Genomic DNA, 21,015 nt, shown 5'->3' with positions numbered 1-21,015 from the left:
ATTCTCATATACAGTGTAAGAAGGCCTCCCAGACAGAGACCCCAGGATTCTTTTCACACTTTTCAGTGCTGTCAGAGATCAGGGAGTGTGTGAGGAAAGAGACGGCCGGTACTGGCAGGGCCTGAATAACAGTAGCTTGATTTACCGAGGGGCCACATGTGTAGCTAATCCATCACATGGTATTCCCAGTTAGTCCCAGCTGGGGCAACATTTTCACTCAAGAGAAAGCTGCACTGGTGCTTCACAATGAGCTGGCAGAACAGGGGGGAGGGGTGGGTGGAAATCATCACCTCTGCAGAGCTTGTGCTGGGAACAAATCTGCAGACTCCTGGTGCCCAAATCCTTCTGTCACAGAAACATCTGCTCCAAAAGCTTCACGCCACTGCTTGCCTTCCCAGGGCAGCACCTGCTGGCCACTGCTGCTCTGCCTGTCTGAGGGCCCAGGCATGGCTGTTTCCCAGGAATGCAGGTGGCCCAGGCTGTCCAGTCTGCTTCGCTGGGTGTCCCAGCGCTGGCTCTCCAGCACATCAGTCCTTGGCAAGGTCTCTGGCAGCACATCCCTCCTCCAGCTGTGGCTGTCTTGCTTGGGGAGTGAAGCCCCATAGGTTCTTCCTTCTTGGATGTGACTTGCAGTCTCTCTTGTGGGTGATTGCTGCTGATCCTGAGCACGTCCTGTGTAAGAACTGGAGCCAGTCTGCTGGTGTTGCAGGGCTTCTGTGCCAGGAGAGGGCTGGAGCTCCAGCTGACTGACTCCCACAGAGCTGTGGCACACTCTCATGCACTCCTCCTCCGAGGCAAAGCTGTTTTTATTGCCATGACAGCCACCATACCAAAACCGGTTGCATCTGCCAACAACTCCCACAAAGTACCAGCGAGTGGTCCAGTTGGCACAGGGGCCGTGGGCACTGGGCAGCAGGCACATGACAGGGTACGCTACCAAAAAGAGTGGAACAGAGAGAGATGTGAAAGTCACAAAGCACAAAGGTCCAGGGGCTTCAAGCCACCTACCTAGATGATTTATCTGATGGCCCTGTGGGCAAAGGATGAGTTGGAAAGTAGGACACCTGGGTGTCCTACCCAACTGTGCTTTGAAACTGAGAAACTGCTCACATGTTTATTTTGGCCTCAGTTTTGCCTCTGATGGAAGAGCCATCCTCAGAGACATTTCTGAATCTAGATACTAGACAGATGTTTTACAGCCTTGTTTGGAGAATTCTGCAACTGCAAAGCAGGCTCTGGGTCATCCTCTCCTGCAAGGGACACATGACTGCCATTTGCACAAAGCAAGTGGTTTAGACCCAGCTGTGAAGTAGACTCATGCATTACAGAATACCCCTGCACACTGATATAAAGAGGAGCACAACCCAAGGTATCTACAGACCTGGAACCTCGGGTATCACAGCCACATGCTGACAAACACTGGATGCAGGGCTCTGGCTGTGATGTACTTTGTCAAGCTGTGGCTCAGCTGAAAGGATCCAGAAAGTTTTCCCCCTCCCCAAGGCTGCACCACAGGGATAGCCATCAAGTAATCTCTGTGCTGCAGCAGGAGGGCAAGGCCCTGCAGTAGCAATGTGCCTGCAGAGGGTACAGCTGGGCACTAAAGGAAAAGAGATGCTTTTTCCCAGCAGCCCTCATGTCCTCATAGCACAGCAGGCACTGTATTGAACTTTGCTGGCTAAGGGCATCCATGCAGCCCTGAGCAACCCTCCTTCCCCATGTAGTTCTCATTCCTCCCTTGTCCACAGGCTGTCTGAAAACTGAGCACTGCCCTGATTCCTCAGGAGATCCCTACTCCTTAACCTGAGTAATTCATTTGGAGCACTCCAGGCTGCATTTGTCCTGTGTCTTCTCAGGGACAAACAATTCCTGAGTAGTCCTACAGACTGACAGATATCCCACAAACACACTTCTCTCTAACTATCAGCAGAGGACAAAAAGAATTTTTGCAGCAAAAATTCTCAGGTGCTGCTTTTCTACACTCCCTCCAAGTTTCTGCTGCCCCAACCACCAGGTAGAAATTCTCTTCAGAGAGATTATTTACTACATTTCAGAGAGAGCAGACCCTCTACACAGGAAACTTCTATATGCTACTGGACTCTTTTTGTGTTTCCAACCCAATAAGTTAAAACATCACTTACGGTAGTTGGGCCTATTGAGACATCCTTCCCCTCGAGGACCTTTGGCTGAGGCAACATTGTCAAAACAGCAGCCGTACATGGAACCGCGGCACTCGCCCGGAGGGTGCTGCTGGGACAAGGCTTGGCTTGCCTTGGAGACAGGAATGGAAAGCCAAGAGTTATCTCACACATGAGGACAGCAACACATGCAAGGCACCGTGTGCAAGCTGTCAGCTGCACACAGCCAGCTGTTAGAGGCACCACTGTTTGCTTGTTTGCCTCCTAGAGGCTTTTGTCCTGGGAAGGGGTGGGAAACTTGACGGTCAGCCAAGGAGCTGGGGCTGCACTGCAAAACACACCTAAGCAGCCCAGCAGCACGCTAGTTCTTATTGCTGCCACCACCAAGCACCCCAGCCTATGGGAGGGATCACCTCCCCACCTTGAATTAATCTGCACAGTTGACAAACAGAAGCAATTAATAGAAGACATGCTTTTTCTTTTTTTTTTCCCTAGAAAATGGATAGCAATTTTCTGACTAACAGAAATTTGATTACTCAGGATTATTCAATCAGGTCTACATAGGATGGCCTTCTTCTTCTTAGACATCTCCCCACCACTTGCTTTGTACCCTGCTTGTAGAGGATTTCATGTGGATGCTTCAGACTGAACAGGAGCAAGATGGGCCAAAGGGGTTGACATGCCCCGAATATTGGCTCCTCAGCATTACTGGCAGAGATGAAGCCCAACAGAATCCACACTGTGAGTCAGCAGGGTCAAATCTGAATCTTCATATCTGATCAACTCCTAAAATGCAAAGAGCTTTTGTACTTACTGCTGGAGTGGTCACAGTGGGATGATTTTGTCTTGTTCGAATGTTCGAATATTGTGGGCATCCAATGTTGTTTGGACCCTGGGCAGCTGATACTCCATCGGGGCAGCAGCCATACCTACAGACAGAAGGGCTGCAGTAACACCTGACCTGCTTGGTCAACAGGCATGGGCTACAATGCCCTTCGGGAAGGGCATTGCCAGGAAAGACAATGCCTCCCTGCTCAGGCCTATCTACCTTGAGCTACCTGTTTTGGTGGCAGGTGCTGAAAGGGCAGCCTCTCCCCTGAGGGCCCGACGCTGCAGTGCGCCCATCTGGACAGCAGCCATGTGGGCTTTGGTGGCAGTCCTGGGAGCCAGTCCCTGCAGGGTGATCCTGAGAGAAGCTGAGCCGATGGGAACCTGGGGAGCGGGACTGGGGCTCCCAGTGGACAGCAAACAAGTTGATGCTGTGGTCTTTGGTAGATGGAATGTGCTGATTCCCTGAGGCACTATGGATCATGGTGTTCCCAGGGAGCATCCTTCCATCATCAGAATCTGGGGAGAGAACTCAAAGTATGCAGGTGAGCATAAAAATCTGGTCAGCTTTCCTCCTATCTGCTCTCTTTCACCTGCCCAAGGCTACCTGGCAGGATTTTCTGCATCACATCAAGGGGTGTCTTCTGGTCCACCCTTCCTGATCTGGCTGAGGTACTTTGCTCATTGCCTTGACCATTCTTCCTGCTGTCCCATGAGAAACCACACTGCTGTGGTCCCTTCGCATCATCCTTTCTCATTCCTATGATCTGCTTTGTGCATCATTTCTTCCAGCCAGCACTGAAGTCATGCTGACAGAACCTGGGATGTCTATCCTGTACAGAATTTTCTGCTTGGATAGATTCAAATACTGTTCACTGTTGGTGTAAAAGAATATACATTTTGTGCCTGGCTCCTTGAGTTTCTAGGAGCCCATAAAAAAAAAAAAAAGAGAGAAATGAACAAAAGAATGATCCCTCTCCCTGCCACAGCCTATTCCAAGTACCCCATCATCAGACCCCGAATTAAACAAAATTCTTCCAAACCTGGAGCAGGGCTGTTTGGGTTGTACCGTGTCAGCAAGGACTGGCGAGTGATGTTGTATCCCATAGTGTCCTGCATACTGGGGACCTCTGCAAAGAGACAGACACAAAATGGGTGCAGTTGGTCCAGCACTGTGCTCTAATAATTGCAAATACATCCAGCAGTCAGCAGGAGACAAAAGTTGATGAAAATGTTCCTGTTCCTCTTGTGAAATAGCTGCTGAGCAGCAATTGGATTTGATTGGATTGTCAGGACAAGCGACCTACAATGGGCAGGCAGACAAATGTCAGTGTTGCAGTTCTGACATAGAGAATAGACACAGACAAGAAGCAAAATGTTCTGAAAATTTGACTCCTTTAGAGCCTGTCCACAGAGGGATGAGAGCTGGCTATAGCTTTTTTGCTACTGAGCCTACCCAAGTTACCATCCTTCTGGACTGGGAGTCCTGAGATCAGTCTGCAGCACACTCTGGATGAGCCATTATAGAATGCTGGATTCAAAATGGACACACACCAACACACAATGTTGTTCCCAAGCCTGTTGCATACATTACAAATAGCACAGGTACTGGGACTCTGAAGATGCTTTGTGCACATAAACTTGGCAAAATCACAGGATGAAGACAGGCAGGCAAAAAGCTGAGAACATAAGCTGGTGCAGAGCTGGGAATTTCTACTCCTAAGCAAAAGCATGTTGGAAAAAGCTGGGTGTGCAGCAATACCACTCACGCTGTGGCAGGTAGCAGGGCTGTGTGTTGCAGCTACCCAGGGTGGCTGGTTTCTGTGGCTGGATGGCTTTGCATGTCTCAGGACTGTAGAATTTGGAGTCGCCGTCAGCACAGATGACCTGGCGTGTCCGGATGCCTGAGTCGCAACTCTTGGAACACTTGGGCACAGAGATAAGGCACTGAGCAGGCAGCAAAGGCTGAATGCAGAAGCCCCACAGATCAGAAATGGGGAACAGCTGCATGATTAGCTGCAGGCTGAGCACAGCTCCTCCACCAAGAAATAGCAAACAATATTTCAGCTGGAATCATCTGAACAATTAGAAAACCATACTTTAAACAATTTTACCAGATGTTCCACCCAACCCTGAAGCATTAGGCTCTGTGCCACACTCAGCCTGTAGCTGAGTGCTACAGATGAGCTGCTGTTACCCACAGTGGTGTGTCAGGGAGCTGGAGAGACTCATTTTAGCCTGAAGGCATAAAGGCATCTCAGTTCTCTGGGGATCTACCAGCTGGGGTCAGTTTGCATTCAAGAACAACAAATTACAACTAGAAAGAAAATGAGTGGCTTAGTAAGCAGCCTAATTGGAGTAAGCAGCTAATGGGAGTTTGCTTCACTGGAAACTGTGGATGAGAGGGACCAGCAGGTCAGAGGAGTGTCTGTGCAACCCACATGGCACATGGCAAGCTCTATGAACATTAGGAGAGTATTCCTCTCTAATTCAAAGACGCAGATAGGAGACCTTCTGATATCAGAAAGTCAGGAGAAAGATCAGATTAAAATGTGATTCTTTAGCTGTAACTAAAACTTGGCCTATATCTCATGAAGAAGCATATGTAACATGCTTTAGCTCAAAACAAGCTGGTCTGCCAAGCACAGAAGTGAAAAAGTGTGTTTGGAGTCACCTGATGCATTAGATCTACCTGTATGTGTACCCCCTGATACTTTTTCCAGGTTGAAGACAGTCTGGCTTCCACCACAAAGACAGGATTAATCCGTCTGAAGCACAGTTTATCTGAATCATTACAAAAATGTACTTTAAAGCATATCACCAAATTCAACTATTCATTACTAGTTCTGAAGCCTAGAGCTCTGTGCCAAACTTGGGCTGAGAGCTGTTCTGCTGATCACAGCAATGGAGCGAAGAATTGAGAAGAAGCAGCAAGAGTGGATTATTTCAATTTATTGGCTGAATTTTGCCACTGTCACTGAAACAATAATCTCCCCTCAGAAGGATTTATTTTTGTAGCAGCTGCACACAAAGCGGGCATCAGATTAACTGGAGCATTACTAGTGCCAGTTACAACACAACTGTGAGCCAAGGGGCTGGTAGTGAAGCAGTTCTTGCTTTCCAGTCTCAGTCAATGTGCGGACTGCATGGATCAAAGCTTGTTTGTGAGGAGTATAGCAATACAAGAAATTTTGGAGCCATGACAGCGAGGTGCTCACCAGACCCCAGTCTCCAACGTGCCAGCCGATTTCCTGGATGCAGTTCTCCTTAAGGCAGGGCTGGGTGGCTGATGGCTTTGGCTCCATTAGACAAGCGAAGTCCTGAGCCTGAGAGCCCTGCTGCGTCCTGCAGGTGACAGTCCGGGTCTGCACTCCTTCCCCACAGCTGGCTGAGCACTGCAGGAAGGGGCCCAACAATTACAAAGAAGCACCTGGTTTCCTCTCACAATTCCAGGCTGGACTCCCTATCATTAGAGCAGAGTACCATTTTGAGACTGTCTGAAACAATCAGCTATCATTAAAGTAATTTTCTGGGGTGGGAGTTAGCAGAGTAGCTGTTTATGCTGTAGAGGAGACAATAAGGCATGGAAACATGGGATAGGATCTGGGAGATATGGAGCTCACTGGATGATTTTGGCCTATTCATACACTTACTCTTGATTTCTCACCAAAGGAGATGTGGATGATGAATTTAGAAAAATATCAGAAAAATTCCAGACACTGCAAAACACATTGAGAACAAAACATGGTAGAAAATATCTGGAAACTTGTTATTTACATCTGATTAAAACCAATGCAAGGTGAAGAATTTTAGGGAAGGTAAAAGGTTAAATTCTTATGTTGCTCATATCTTTTGCTTGAAGACCTTGTGCTCTATTTTTACAGCATGGAGCTGTGACAACTTCTATACCAGTAACTAGTTTGTGACATTTCCAACGCCCTCCTAAATTCACAGTGGTGTTTCCTGGTATCCAACCTACTTCTACATGAATTACCAAGGTGTCTTTCAGAAAGCATTAACTTGGGGACAGTCTGAATCATTTCAGATGAGCTTCCTAGCCGAGTTTCAGCCATTCATTTAGCAGAGTAACCTTTTTAACTCAGAGTACACAAAACACAGTTACTTCTGAGAACATTGGAATGAATTACTCAGGCATCAGTTTATAAGAATATGATTCTTGGTGCCTTTCCCAAACAGCACTCTTACTCCACAACCCCAAAGTCACACCTCACATCTCACAAGGTGGGGGGAAAGAGGGGGTGGAAGCACTTTCCAGTCTAGGTGATCATGCCTCAAAGTTGCATTTTGTGCTGTTGCACAACTCAGACAGTCTAAGTGCAACCACAAGATTGCAAATCAAATGTTGCAAGCATGCGTGTACTTCTGATAGAGGAAAATTCACTTGTTCTTTAGGGACTGAGTAGACATTCTCTTTACTTTCTAAGCCCTTGGAACGTAAGATGCCTTCTAAAAGCTGTCTGGCTGAATTGAGTGCACACAGTTTGAGCTGTTTCCACTCCTGCAGATATAAATGCACACAAGCATAAAAAATGCACCACATGGCTGTGTTTGGAGAAGCCCTGTGCAGACACACAGCAAATAGCAGGTCACTAGTGTTTCAAGAGTATTGCTGTCCTGGCTGGTGATGCAAGGCAGCAAAATACATGGAAATAACTAGCACAAGCAGAAGCCATGAGCTCTTGTTTCACAGAGGAGGGTGTGCTACATCCCATCCTCAGCTGATGGACAGAAACTCTCCTTCTGGTGCTCTGCCTTCACCGGGCCTGGCTGCTGAAGAAACCAAGCCAGTGCCAGGTGCGGGGGAGAGGGGTCTGATAACAACACAGCAGTGGAGAAAGGATTGGCAGATCAGAGAAGAGAGAATGTGCAACGAGAAGAGCAGAGATGCAGGGACATGCACAGTTTTGAGGAACAGGGATGTTCATAGGAGGGCATCAGAGGGCTGCAGGGAGAAGTTCTACACCTCTGCACGCCACCTATCCAGGGACACACTTTTTGTTGTCTCAGAAGAGGAGCCTGGCTCTTTCTCCCTAAGCTTTGGCAGATCCTCCTGCAGGAGGTGCCAGGAGGCTGTTACCTGCCTGGGGCACTGACCTGGGACCAGGGCCCTGTGCTCCAGCTGGCACACTGCCGGACGTTGCAGGGCTGGCTGCGGCGCGGCTGCTGGGCGAAGGCCATGCACTCGGCATCATCCACCACCCCCTGCAGGCTCTGGCCGTCAAACGCCACGCAGTACACCGAGCGGGTCTGGGTGCCCCCGCCACAGGTGGCTGAGCAGGATCCCCACTCTCCTGTTTTCCAGCTGCAGGTCACAGAATCAAGTACAAAAAAAAAAAAAAAAAAAAAAAAAAAAAAAAAAAAAAAAAAGTAAGCCCAGCCAAATTGCCCAGAGGCACAGAGGAGTCAGTGCCACATCCCTGTAGAAGTCAAACAGGGATGATGTCCCTTTGCAGAATAGAATCAGAGGCGAGTTCCCATTTGACCAAGCATGCCCAGTTTAATTTGCAATGCAGAGCATTAGTCCTACTCCAGAGACATATCTCCAGCTACAAAACACTTGTTTCTCTGGAAATGCAGAGCTCTCCCAGAAGGGGAAGATCTCTCTCCATGGCTTTTGATCTCCTGATGCCTGCAAAAATGTCATGCCTGAAATAGAACATTAAAAAAAAAGCTCAAAGAAAACAATCCAGATCAGCCAAAAGAAAAGCTACCACAACAGCCTAAACCACACATTACACTCCAGACATTATCAGAAACAGTAGAACCAAGCCAAGTCCTCACTCTGTCCGCAAACCATGCCAGACACTCTCAGAAGTGCTTAACTTTTCACTGATGGCCAGTAGAAAGCTGGTTTAATCCTCCCATCAGTCAAATTCTATAACTGCAACACATACAAAAACCCACAAAAATATAAATAGATTTTTTCCTGTCTTTGGTTGCTGAAGCTGCTGCAGAAATTATACATCCTTGCTAACAAGGGGAATGTCCACAAAACAATCTGTCTAGATACTAAAATCTCTGCCCATGGCCACCCCAGCTTCTCAGAGCTAGCTGGGTAGCTCGAACCACACCTTGCATGGCCTGGCTTCAGGGACAATATGATGTTTCATCCCCAAATTCAGCATGCAGTGTAGTCCAAAGGCACTGGTTGTGGAGGGGGAGCATCATGGTGATCTGCTTTCCATCTGCTATGTCCCCTTGCAGCCAGGTAAGACCCAGCCAGGGAATGAAAGCAGATAATGTTTTCTCCCCCAGAATTCCAGCTATTTCCCTAGCCTGGCTCTTGCCACCCCTTAACCAAGTTTCAGCCAGACAATTCACATTCACATCCTAACAGGATTCCACAGTAGACTCTGTCATGGCCAGCTCCTAAAAGCACCCTTCTTTATTGTTAAAGATGCACATGTCAACCCAAAACTGATTGGCCTTCACTATAAAATCTTTCCTTTGGAAAGGGAACAAATATATTCAATAGAAGCCATTTACAATGGTGTGGTTTCAGGGCTTATAACAAATTATTCATCAAGTTTTTCAAAAGCTCCAATGGGAGCTTTCCCCCCAACTACTGTATTCTGCCTCCTGTAAAGCAAATGCATGGTTTTGGAAAGGCTGTATCAACCAGATGTATCAACCACAGCTTCCTTCATTGCGGATCAAGACTTCTCTGACCCTTGTTTCATTTCCTGTGTAAGACAAGGTCAATCATAAGGCTGGGACCCTCATCAGAGGGCAAAAATTGCCAGTCCTAAGCTATTAGCAGCTTGCTGGGGGACAACTGTTTTTCTTTTGATACTTTTAAGTTCTCATATCTCAGTGTAGATTATTGTGTCTATCACATCCTTGTACTCATCACATCTTACATGCTCTTTTCTGCCTGCTGTAGGGTTCATGCCAAAAAGGAAGAGCTTTTAAGAAACTCTGAGTCTTTCTCTATGCCATGCTGGCCAATGTTACAATTGCCCAAATGATCATGCTCTCTTTTCCTTTATGGTCTTTCCTTTATCTTCATAAGTAAATAATAATTTAAAAAAAACCCACCAAACAACAAACCAAAAAACTTCCAGAACTTCTTTACCCTGATTCCAGAGAAAACAAGAATAAGCAGCCAGAAGCTATGAAGAAATCATCTTTTTCTCAGTCCCCTAAGAATCAAGTTACCAGGGGCATGTGCAGCCACCTAAGCAAAGCTGCCAGCCAGCACCCTCCACCACCATTTTCACTGGCAAGCATCAAAAGCAAAGCAACACCCATTTCTACCACCAGTGCCGAAAAGGAAAGCCCCCATGGATTTCAGTGAACAACTAAGTGGAGAGCAGAAGAGAGCAGCTGCCTTCCTGTGCTTTCTGTAACTTCCTTCTGCTTGTTACCTCTTCATCTGAGAGCTTCGTGCGCCGCTGCGACTCCAGGCTTGCGGCAGGTAGATGTAAGAAGTCCTTTATATACAGAACAAAGGTTTTAAAGAACTTAAACCAAGTAGCTACAGATTAACATGTATTCAGAAATGCTCCCAGGTGGCCTCTCACGCACATAGTGCTCTCAGAGGCCTTCACTGTACACAGATACACAGCTAATGCTCATGTTACAGCTCTGGATGTCCAGTAAGAGCCAAGTGAAGCCAGATCTAAGAAACAAGGTGGAAATGGTGGGGTGAAGGGGTTTTAAAATGCTGGAGAATGAAAAGACTCCAGGATTCATCCCTTTCTAAGGGAACAGACACTGGGAATGCAGAAATGACATCAGCTCAGACCTTCCACTCTGTAGGCTCCAGACCAAGAGAAGAAAAACCAGAGAATCTACTTCATATCTCCTACATGGGCTAGACAATGGTCTTCCACAATGCTATTTTGGAAGGCAAATTTAATTGGTCTATAAAATGAACACAGGATGTATTAAGCCCTTTTCTTATGCATACAGAAATGCTCATCACTCATCACTGTGTTATCATCCCCATCTTTTGTCTTTGCCTTTCTCTTAGAAGTGAAGCACCTCCTTGGAGAGAACCATGCTGGAGGGCAGAAGTGAGAGGGTCACGTTTTTCTTGGTTCCAAAAGCACCTCAGGAAGAAGTCAGACCCCAGAAGAAGGAAAGAAATAGTACCGTTTTGTCTGGGGACAAGGCTGATGACCACACGTCCGGTTGTTGTCTGGTTGTGGTTTATTCCTGCACATATAGTCTGGATAAATTTCATTGTCTATGGTACAAAACACCAAGCGGGATTGGAAACCTAGGGGACAAGCAAGAGAGCATCTGATCAACACAAGCCACCAAGGACTAGGCTAGCAATACACTGGGGTTGGAAAGACAAGTTTCTGAAGTTGTGTAGAATCCACACCTGTACTAGCCATTCTGGAAAAGAGACAGGTGCAGGTCTCTGTCTCTCACTATATGGACAAATGATGCCTTCCCACAGGAGTCTGCTGGAAGAGCAAGGGAGACAGCACAGTTCTGTGTAACTGAGGGGATTTTTCCTGTTATATTATGGATCAAGACTCACAAGGGGAGTGCCCTACCCCTAAGCTGCTCACGAAGGAGCCCTGCAAGATGTGTGCAGTGTACAGCAGAACTGGGGGTCTCCTGTTAGACTCAAAAGGTCAGTCTTGTGAGGACTGGATATGGGAGTAAAACTTACAACTCTTCATGCTTCCTACAGGTTATGAGTGCCCATCCAAAGACAATTTTGCACTTACAGTCACAATATGGCAAAAGCTGCCAAAATGGCCATTAGGATGGAAGCCCAGAAGAGGCTGATAAGAACTCTGTATACTCTATAAACCTCAGCTGGTGAGGGTTTTTTGTTTGATTGATTGAAGTTTTTTGTTTTTCTTTAGAGCTTAAAATCCATAATGTTGCTCATGGAGAAATCTGTAAACTGAATATGATGGGACACCCCAGGAGATCTGACAGTCCTTTTTGAGGGGGGGGATCTTCCAGGCTATGGCAGAGGAGAATGATGTGATTCACTAATGTAGGCCATTACATTAGTGAATGGCCTACATTCACTGTAGGACCTCTGGAGAGGACCTCTCAGGTGGCTGAAAAGACTATGAAGACCTGAAGCAAATCAAAACAAATGCTATCTATGAAGATTCTTAACAGGTCCTAGTAATAAGTCTGAGGACTAGGGAATGGAAAATAAGAAGAAGGCATGGACCACAATCCTGTTGTGACACCATGCTTGACTTTCCCTTGACAAAACCTTAGCAACACTCTGGATCCCTGTGCTGCTTTCTAGCAGGAGACTACTGGGAAGCTGCTGCAGAGGGCAGCACACTGTCACACTGCCTGTAGGGTGTGGATATAAACCCCACACCAGCCACCAGGGATCAAGTCCTCTCCCCTTACCTCCGCCACATTCAGAGCTGCACTCACTCCAGGAACCGTAGCTCCAGCTGTAACCCAAGGCCTGTCCTTGCAGGGGCAGGTAATACTCATATTGCACCCCGGTGTTTGGCTCCTGGCTGATGAGCTGCAAAACCATGGGAGGAAATCAGTGAAATTACACTTTTCCTTTTCACAGCATTTCCCCACTATGTCTGAGGGTTCCAGCTGACTTGCACCTCTCCCATTCAAGAAGCACTACTTCTCTGCATTGGATTTTCTCCATGCCTTCCATCATATTCTGGAGAACATTATTTTTCAGAGAAGGGTGTATTCATCCCTCTTGGCTTTAGAAATCCAGCTGCTCCTGTCACAGCAAGTACATTTCCTGCCCTACAGCACATCATAACAAGAAGTGTCCTGGAGACTGTCCCTGCTCCAACACCATTTGGTGCTGACTCTTGCCTCCCCTAAAGTCAACACCCAAAGGAATAGGCAGGAAACCAATACTGAGCTTTGCACTGCTTATTTCTGGGCAATAGAACCAGAACAACAATAAGTGCTATTTCTGTGGTCTAGCTTGAAGGCCCACAACCTTGTAAGATTCCTGGGGTCCCCGTCACATCTCCAGTTTTTCCCAGCATACTCTCACCATGCAAAGCGAGAGCAGAGTGTCAGTGGGGGAAGGCACAGCCTCTCACCTCAATGACGAGGGGTTCTGTGGTGGGACCCCGGGCATGGAGGAGCTCTGGGGCCACATCACCCTCCGAGCCACGGTCATAGTGCAGCACCGTGCTGGCCACCTGCAGCGCCCGGCTGAAGTCAATCGTCCAGTGCCCATTCAGGTAATACTCCCCTCGCACGTTCTTGACAGCTGGACAAACCCACATGCCAGAGAAAGGATCATAAGAACTCCACAAGGTTGCTCCTGTTTCCACTCAATACTGCGTCACACACACAAATGAGAGTGACCACCATCCTCCATCATTGCTGTCCTTCCTGTATGGCTTTTTTATCAGAAGCTGCTCCACATTCACACAGTGGCTCTTGCCAGCTTTGCTGCAGATGAAGCACTTTTTTGCTGCACAGCCAAATGCCTCCAGCATATTCTTGCCCTGCCTCTGCATTCCCCACTGTTAGTTGCTGGAGCACAGCCGATGTCAGCCTCTGTCCTTCCTACCATTAAGATGTGGGATTCACACTCCACTGACTTTACATCACTATCTGGTTCATCAGATACTCTATTCAGAAAGCAAGATATGTGCTGAATCCAGTTTTCTACTAAGGAAAACATCACCAGACTGATTTGTCCTAAACACTCAGTGATGGAACACTCAGGAAGCAGAAGAGTATTTGCTTTCTCCACTGGAATTTCCTCAGCCCTGTCCAGAAAGCTAGGCAAGGCCTTTTCTCCCTCATTTTTCCCTCTACAGAATGACCAGAGTTTGAGGCTGTACAAATGCCCCAAAGAAATCTATGGTGAAAAGAAGCCCACCCCAAACTTCTAGATGGCAGGAGTAGGTAGGGTTTGCATTCACCAAACAGACCTCTAGCCAAATTTGGCTAGATCAGCTAGATTCCTTGTAAGCTACAGGCAGGAAGTCTCAATGGGATTTGCGTATTTTTATTCCACACCCAACACCAAGATCTCCACAGGACAGAAAATGAAGTAAATGTGAAGACCAGAGTTGTGCATCATTCACATTTCAAGGATACTCAATATCCTGATATTCAGTTTTTCACTCTGCCATATCAAGTCCTCAAGGTAAACCCATACCTTAAAACCAGATTTTAACATAATGGCTGGAATCCAAATGAACTGATATACAGATTCTGACATCATTCATACCTAGGAAGTTCCTGCTGGGCTTAACCTCCTTAATTTGGATGTTTGTGGCTCCCACAGGGATAATAAAGATTTGATTGTAACCTGAAAAAAAAGGGGATTATTCAATATCTGACTGTGGGTGCTATACAGCCACTCCTCTGTGCCAAAGATGCTCATGGCTTAATTTGTGCCTGAACAACTAGATGAGCTTTTTGATGGTGATATAAAGCATTTCCATTATCACTTTAACTGCATGCTGAATAACGTCACCCTACATTATCCACAGATCAGTCCACATGTGAAAAATTCCAATGACACCTCAGAGAAGTCCATTTGCTACATTTTGAAATCTTTGGAATTTCAGAAAGAATTATATTGGAGTTCAACATAGAGAGATGCAACCACAAGTGCAGTTGACATCTTGAAATTTTTCAAAATTGGCCAAATGCAGAAGATGCAATCCCATTTCTAGTCCTGCACATGTCCTGGTGGGGCTACCAAAACACTTGACAGCCTCACAAAGGCAGTGTGTGGTGATGTTATTATGGTGCATTTACAGCATGTGCTGGAGAGGGATTGGGGAAAGACATCAGCCTCATGGCAAGTACTCCATTGTGGACACAGATTAATGAAGTGATTCCCAGGATAAAGCCAAGAGTACCTTTTCTGATGCTATGGCCACACACTGTACAGATATTTCAAGTGAACATCCAATCATGCCTATAACAATCATGTGAGCAGGTGTCCCCACCAGCCCTTGTAGCAGTTGATTTTTGGTTTAACTCTCTCCCTCTCACCTGCCCAAACTACCTAGGATCATCTGTACCTTTGGGGAGGCTGGCCACATCAAAAGTGCCCTTCACACCATAGCAGGTGCTGCCATCTCCTCCACACTGCAGACACTTGTCCTCCTTCTTGGCAGATTCCAGCATATTATCACAGCCAACAGCCTGTCAGAGCACAGGAGCATTAATAGGAATAAACTGTGATGACAGAGGGGAAAAAAAAGGCCAAATGTGGGACAGATCTATTGAGAAAGCCTGAATCTAGGGAGCCCAGAAAGTCAGGAGAGGGCAGAGAAAATGTTATTTACTATTTCACAGCCAGAGCCAGATAAATGCTATCCAGATACTCCTCTGCACCTTGAAACTGAGTGATTCATCTTTTCTGATGCTATGATGAAAGGACAAGTAGAACAAAGGGAGACAACAGAAAGACTGACAGACCCAATGATGAATGAAGGAGTATCAAGATGACTAACCTGACAAACTCCCTCTACACAGATATCTCGTTTGCCAGGTTCACAGGTAGTCCCATCTACCACTGCTTCCTTGTGCCTGTAGTAGAAGTTTTCTCCCTTGGGAATACAGTTTAACTCACACTTATTAGGTGCTGTCAGGAGAGAAAAAAGAAACATTATATATTATCTTGATACTGCACCAAGAGCCTAGTCCTAGATCACAGCAGCAGAAATAGAGGGGTCTACTGATACTAATTGAATTAATTTCTGGGTCATAAACTGCTGGAAGCTGGAAAAATACCCTAGTAAAATCTCACTGTACACAAATATTTCCTCAGGTGACATTGGTCTAAGTGGATATTTGGTTATTCCTTAGTAGGATTGCTCTTATACTCCCTTGGAGTACAGGGTTTCCTAGAACAAGAACAAGTGATGATACAGAACTGTTTAACAAGCAACAAAAAAACATTTTAAATCCCTCTTAAAATCCCTAATAATTTGTTAACCAACTCTGAATGATACAGTATCAAAGCTCAGAGCAAAGACCCCTGGTTCCCACACCTGCCTTCTGAGCTGGTTCCTCAAGAAAGCATGGGGTGATTAAAGAGATGTATTTTCTGAAGCATTCATTAATTACATACACTTGCTTCTCTTGTGTCCTATTAATATTCTTTTGACAATACTGGAAAATACAGCAGAACTTCTGCTCCTGTAATACTTTGGAACCTCACTGCAACCAGTTCCAGATTTCCTTGAGTAATGTTTCTGAAGGAATGGCTGTTACAAGAGACAAGTACATATTGCTACAATGCTCTCTCTTGGCCCATGCATCCAGGACAGCAGTGCTTTCCTGCTGGCAAAAGGATTTTTTCCATGCCAACTCCTGTCCCACACTCCAGCTAAGGAAGTATCCTGCAAGGGTACTACAGTAAAAAACATTACAGTCACTTCAAAACATATTGTTGATAGGTAGTGATGAAGTATAACCCCACATGTTTATCATTACCTCCATAATATGGAAGCCACTTATATTTCTTGCCTTGGAATTCTGTCCCATCAAACTCTGCACACTGTTCTGCCCGGAAATCCCGGGAGCCTTCCGGGCAGTTCTGTTTGGAAGAGAAAACGTTCATACTGGAGTATTATAAAAAAGGAGGAAAAGAAAGTGTACAACAAAAATGTGGGGTTTATTCCTCCCATTTAAATTGGGGCAAAATTTCAATATACTTTTGAATGGATACTGTTAATGAACTGCATGCACTAGTGACATCAGAGAAACAGGAACTAGTAATCACATCTTATTTCTGAACAAGAATTTTGTTTGTCTGGGGAAGAAAAACAGGCAAGAAAAATGAAAAGCAGAGCACTATACCTGAATATTACATGACCGATAGCTTCGTGTTGGCCCAACACAACTGGAAGGACCTTCTGTCCTGGAAGACAGAAAAAATACATGGAGCTCTCTGAAGAATACACATGCAAAAAGTCATCTCATGGCAGATATTACAAATCACCTTCACACTAAGCATATGCCCATCACAGAGTTCCCTGAAACAGCAAAATAACTAAAATGCACTTCTTCACAACTAAAGCAAGCTGGCATTTTCTAGTGGCATTTTATGTTATGGCTTGTATTCTGGCATAAATAAGACACACCCCATGAACAACTGCAGTGCAGCCCTTCAGGGTCACGTTTGAACCAAATAATGGAAGCTGAGATTTTAGTCCATTGTCCACCAGCAAAGGGTCGAGGTGTCCATACAAGAAAGGAAAACATGCTATGAGCAGCACGAGGATAATGGCCAATTCAGAATAACTTTGTGCATCATTTATCTTGATTTTTTTTGTGCTTAATAGGTCCCTTATTAGGAAGGACGAAACATGCCCATGGAAGTGTGCAATACCCTTAGTCCAGTCAAATGACCCCAGCTGAGAATTATGGAGAGTAACAATTATGGAGGAAATTGATCTAAAAAGCCAATCGATGCCTAACACCTCAGTGTTCCTAAAATGGAGAGACAGGCCTTCAGGGATTCTAGCAAGTATAAACCATAATGGACAGCCTTCAAAAGAGACCTTTCTTTATTCTCTGTGGGAAGCAGCAGCTTCATAACTCTGGCTTCTTCTATTACAAAACCTCCTCGCATTTCTCTAAACAGAAAGAGGCTGCTTTTTGCATTATATTGATAGTCTGGCTTTTTTTTTCCTCCTTTGCTTTGTTTTCATCCACAACAGGATCTCTAAGGTCCATCATTCCCAACAGGTGCAGTACCAGTCATCATCCTCATTAGGATGCAACTAACTCAGCTGCAAATGAGGTGGCACAGCGCTAATACTGTTTGAGCCAATTCATGCTTCCATTTCTTCTGGGGCAATTTACCATCCTGGGAATCATAAACCTGAAAAAACCTCAGTGCTGTCACCAGCTCTCAGGACAGAAACCAACTGCTCTGGCCTGTTCTCCATCTCCCTCAGGGCTTGCCACACTAGACCCAATTGAGCAGCTGCTACCATGCCAATCCCGATTGCACAGCCTCAGATCTCACAGAGAAACTGCTGTGCTCTATCAAAGGAGCCAAAGTGAGCATGTGTTGAAGAGGGCCCTACTCAAAGCAGCAGTGACAAGACTAAAACTGGGGCTCATCTCAAAGTGGACTCATTCCCCTGGGATCAAACATTAAGTCATTTTTTTCTGGCTATATGTTGGAACATAACTTCAGGAGCTCAGTAACAGCACAACACATTTAAAGAAAAGAAAGAAAAAAAAAAAAGAAAAAAAAAAAAAAAGGTTAGCCTTCACCTTTGGGAATAGCAGCGTCGTTGCCGAAAACTGACTCCACCGCCACAGCTCCGACTGCATTTGCTCCATTCACCCCAGCTCCCCCAGACATCAACCTGCCTTTTCATCCGGTGGCCCTGAAAATAAAAAACCCCACACACATAGCAAAAACACATGGCAACACAGGAAAAAAAATAAAAAGAAAATGAAGCAGAGAGACTATGTGTTCCCTTGCAAAAAAAGGCTATATTGCTGTGCTGTATTCCTAACATGAAAAGTGGCACACAGTACTACATCAGAAAGATCAGGTCTCTAGGAGTATTAGCTTGCTGAAGCCATATAGTGCATCCAGCTTCATAATCTCTCTTAACTGCTACTGTTTGGCTATTCATAGAATTTCAGCACTTTTGAATAACGATCTAATAGAAGATAACATCTTTGTCTCAGCAAAGCAGCAAAGGCAAATCATTACTTCAGGGACTCTGAGCCCTGTCACTCCACACCAGATCAATAGAGCCACGTAAACCCAAATCCTTGGCTCTAAATCCAATACTTAAGAGAAGTAAAGGAAGCTGAACAAAATGCCCCAGAACACACTTTTTAGTGCAACAGAATTCCATATATGGAGCTTTATTCTCCTTACCCAACTGTGTCCAATGACAATGTAAAGGTCTGGGCCCTCATTAGCAAAACCCTTATTAATTTTGTATTTAAAAAGTCAAATACTGACATTAAGATAAATAACCATGATAATATAGACAAAAATTTACAAGTGTGATGGAACCAACCAAAATACATTGACTTCAAAATATATGAAATATCATATTTTCAGAAAAAAAAGGCCTTCTGCAGCTGATGGGATCCACATACAGCAGGACATGTGTGTTTAGTGGGAAGAATGGCAATATCTTAAGGGAAAAAGTAATATTTTCAAGATTCAGAAGGATTAATTCTGCTTGAAAAAAGAAGTTAAGTGCAGGGTTACCTGGTGAGTGACACTGTAAAAACAGGGTTTGCTGGGCAGATGCAAAATATAGGGCAGTTTATGTATACAATTGTACTGCTGAGAAAAGGTAGTACAGGCCATTTGGGCACTGAGACATTTGCTGTAGTGAAGAGTGGGCAGGCAGAGAAAAAAAGGTTAAAAATTATTGTGATGTGATCTAACTTGCCTCCACACATAAACATCCAAACCTCTGCTAGAAATAGGAGCTAGTCTAATAAATCATCCAGTGAGTCCAGCTCAGGCAAGATGCATGGGTTAATCCACCCTTGTCAGTTAGACAGGTTTTATAGTTTTTCACACACTCTCTGCCTTACTGTATGTCCAAGCTACAGTCTTGTTTCTTTACTTCACCTTAATTCCCTGCTTCTGGCAGAGGAACAGTCAGAAATATTAGAAATATTAGCCAATCATATCTATGCATTTACTACCAAATTACCCACAACTATATAGCTGCAGAGTCACCCCAAATTATTACCTCTATTTCTCTAATGTGAAACACTTTCTTCCTAGCTCAGCTACTTACCTTTCTTCACACATTTTTTTCTAATACCTCTGGTTCAGATTAACTCTGTTTGTCTTCGCCCTGCTTGTTCAGTGGCACTGCCCAGGTTACAGCCACTTCTACATACCTCCTCTTGGCCAAGTCAACATCTCCCTGATCCTGTGCCAAACCCTTCTCCCACTCTTTCACTCCAGATATTCAGCTCACTGTTTGTCTCCTGCATTCTCATTTGCCTTTCTGGGCATAATCCCAACAATAGTGTTTTAGCTTTCAGCAAGGTTTTTTCAGCAATCTTATTTTCCCAAGTTTTTCTTTCAGACACCTAATTCCTCTCTCCCTGTAATCCCTCCTCCCTTACCCTCAAAAGAATAAAATACACTAGCACTCTTTCTCACAGTCTTATTCCTCTGTATCAACTGACTGATTTAGGTGCAGTATTAGCTCACCCTGGAAACAAGGGACCTTTCAGTCAGCATAAGGGAGAAGGAAACATGTAGATAAAAATCCAAAGGAAGAGCATTTGAAAGTCAGATTACTGGAAGCCAATTAGGATAGAAAGCCCTTCCTTGACACACACACACCACCCTGATAAATATTCCAATATCCCTCCTACAGAACTAGCATTATTTATTCCTTCTATAGAGAGTAAAATCTGCAGGGACTCTTTGTTCTAAGGCTTATGCATACACAGAGTGCATGAACAATCATTTTTCTCAGTATCACTCCATTTATGTACACCCCAAAAGGAGCATTAGACAAAAGAATCCTCCCTAAGCTGTACAGTGTCAGAGAAAGATTTTAATAGGGGCCCAACTCCCATATTTGGAAATCTGTGTATGGTCCTCATTGCTTCAGTAACTGCACATGTGTAGGCAAACAAAGATAAAGCTGCATGTTTATAATAACAAATATATTATTACATAACCTGACAACAGGACAGTTTTAGATGCTGTCAGACAGTTTCTATTCCAAAAGCCTCTTTCTGCTCTCTTCAGACTCTGGGATGCTTTTATCTCATGTCAGCCAGGACAACTAAATTCCATTCCCTCATGGATTTCAGAATGAAAAATCTACAATCTTCATCACTGTTACAAATTCATTTGGTTCCATTCTTCCCTTGCTTCAGCTTGACATTCATACAAGAATGTAGATTCTTTATCTGCATAAAGTATATATTTTACTGTTTCAAGAGAAAAGAGAAAATGCACACAACCATCTTTCTTGACTTCTAAAAATTCCCCAAAGAGCAGTCAATTAATGCCCAACTGCTCTGTCCATGTCTAGTTTTATCACCAGTTGAGACACCAGCAATGCATCCTTTCTGGGAATATTGATATTGCCCATGACCCTGGCAC

At 45.0% G+C, this 21,015-nt stretch overlaps 1 protein-coding gene across 6 annotated transcripts in view; it reads right to left on the bottom strand.

Annotated features, from left to right (window-relative positions):
• Positions 1–21,015, bottom strand: part of PAPLN (papilin, proteoglycan like sulfated glycoprotein) — a 50,526-nt gene that overhangs the window by 11,498 nt on the left and 18,013 nt on the right. For 4 of the 6 annotated variants that reach the window (XM_077784138.1, XM_021533544.3, XM_077784136.1 and 1 more), the window contains 17 exons: positions 18,174–18,289; positions 16,746–16,806; positions 16,380–16,482; positions 15,395–15,525; positions 14,960–15,083; positions 14,155–14,235; positions 13,007–13,179; positions 12,330–12,453; positions 11,085–11,211; positions 8,082–8,289; positions 6,185–6,361; positions 4,736–4,892; positions 4,010–4,096; positions 3,197–3,497; positions 2,953–3,067; positions 2,142–2,271; positions 291–933 (listed from right to left, as the gene is read on the bottom strand). In XM_077784138.1, the coding sequence (XP_077640264.1) occupies positions 291–933; positions 2,142–2,271; positions 2,953–3,067; positions 3,197–3,497; positions 4,010–4,096; positions 4,736–4,892; positions 6,185–6,361; positions 8,082–8,289; positions 11,085–11,211; positions 12,330–12,453; positions 13,007–13,179; positions 14,155–14,235; positions 14,960–15,083; positions 15,395–15,525; positions 16,380–16,482; positions 16,746–16,806; positions 18,174–18,289 (2,858 nt within the window). The remainder of the gene's footprint in view (positions 1–290; positions 934–2,141; positions 2,272–2,952; positions 3,068–3,196; positions 3,498–4,009; positions 4,097–4,735; positions 4,893–6,184; positions 6,362–8,081; positions 8,290–11,084; positions 11,212–12,329; positions 12,454–13,006; positions 13,180–14,154; positions 14,236–14,959; positions 15,084–15,394; positions 15,526–16,379; positions 16,483–16,745; positions 16,807–18,173; positions 18,290–21,015) is intronic. The other 2 variants (XM_077784139.1, XM_077784141.1) reach the window with 2 other exon arrangements.

The sequence above is a fragment of the Lonchura striata genome, chromosome 6 (assembly GCF_046129695.1).
Source record: "Lonchura striata isolate bLonStr1 chromosome 6, bLonStr1.mat, whole genome shotgun sequence".
NCBI classification, from domain to species: domain Eukaryota; kingdom Metazoa; phylum Chordata; class Aves; order Passeriformes; family Estrildidae; genus Lonchura; species Lonchura striata.
Note: the sequence above shows the minus strand (reverse complement) of the source record. Positions and strands in the feature narration are given on the sequence as shown.